Consider the following 534-nt stretch of genomic DNA (forward strand, 5'->3'; position numbering starts at 1 on the left):
GTCCCCCGGGGCTTTCTCTTCTCAAGATTGACCCCTCCAGCTCTCCCAGTCTGGCTCCACAGCAGAGCTGCTCCAGCCCTTGGAGCACCTTTGTTGTCTCCTCTGGACTTGCTCCAAGAGCTCCATGTCCTTCCTGTACTGGGACATCCAAGCTGGAGCAGCACTGCAGGTGTGTCTCACCTGAGTGGAGCAGAGGGGCAGAATTCCCCCTCATCCTGCTGCGGGATCAGCCCAGGACACAGTTGGCTACAAGGACACCAACTTAAAAATCCCCAAGCCCATTTTTCCCCGTTGCTCCCAGCCCAGGTGCAGGGGTGCACTGGGACTTATCACTGCAATCACGTCCAGGAGTGGGGCAGAGAGTGCCAGTGGTCAGAGACAGCAGATCCCTCCTGAACCCCAGGGGGAACGCGCAGAGAGCTGCACACCTTACTCTTCTCTTGCTGGAGCTCTATCTGGATGTCGGTGAGCTTGGCCCTGAGCTCCTCGTTGGCAGCCTGCAGGGCAGCCAAGGCGTCCGGCCTGTCCCCCCTG

At 59.7% G+C, this 534-nt stretch overlaps 1 protein-coding gene across 1 annotated transcript in view; it reads right to left on the reverse strand.

The window, feature by feature from the left end:
• LOC103808195 (janus kinase and microtubule-interacting protein 3) overlaps positions 1-530 on the reverse strand; it is a gene marked incomplete at both ends in the record, with an annotated part of 12193 nt that extends 11663 nt beyond the window's left edge. The window contains one exon of the mRNA XM_009080962.1: positions 429-530. Within this exon, the coding sequence (XP_009079210.1) occupies positions 429-530 (102 nt within the window). The remainder of the gene's footprint in view (positions 1-428) is intronic.
• Between the last annotated feature and the right edge of the window lie 4 nt (positions 531-534).

This window comes from Acanthisitta chloris, unplaced genomic scaffold (assembly GCF_000695815.1).
Source record: "Acanthisitta chloris isolate BGI_N310 unplaced genomic scaffold, ASM69581v1 scaffold43228, whole genome shotgun sequence".
Lineage (NCBI taxonomy): Eukaryota > Metazoa > Chordata > Aves > Passeriformes > Acanthisittidae > Acanthisitta > Acanthisitta chloris.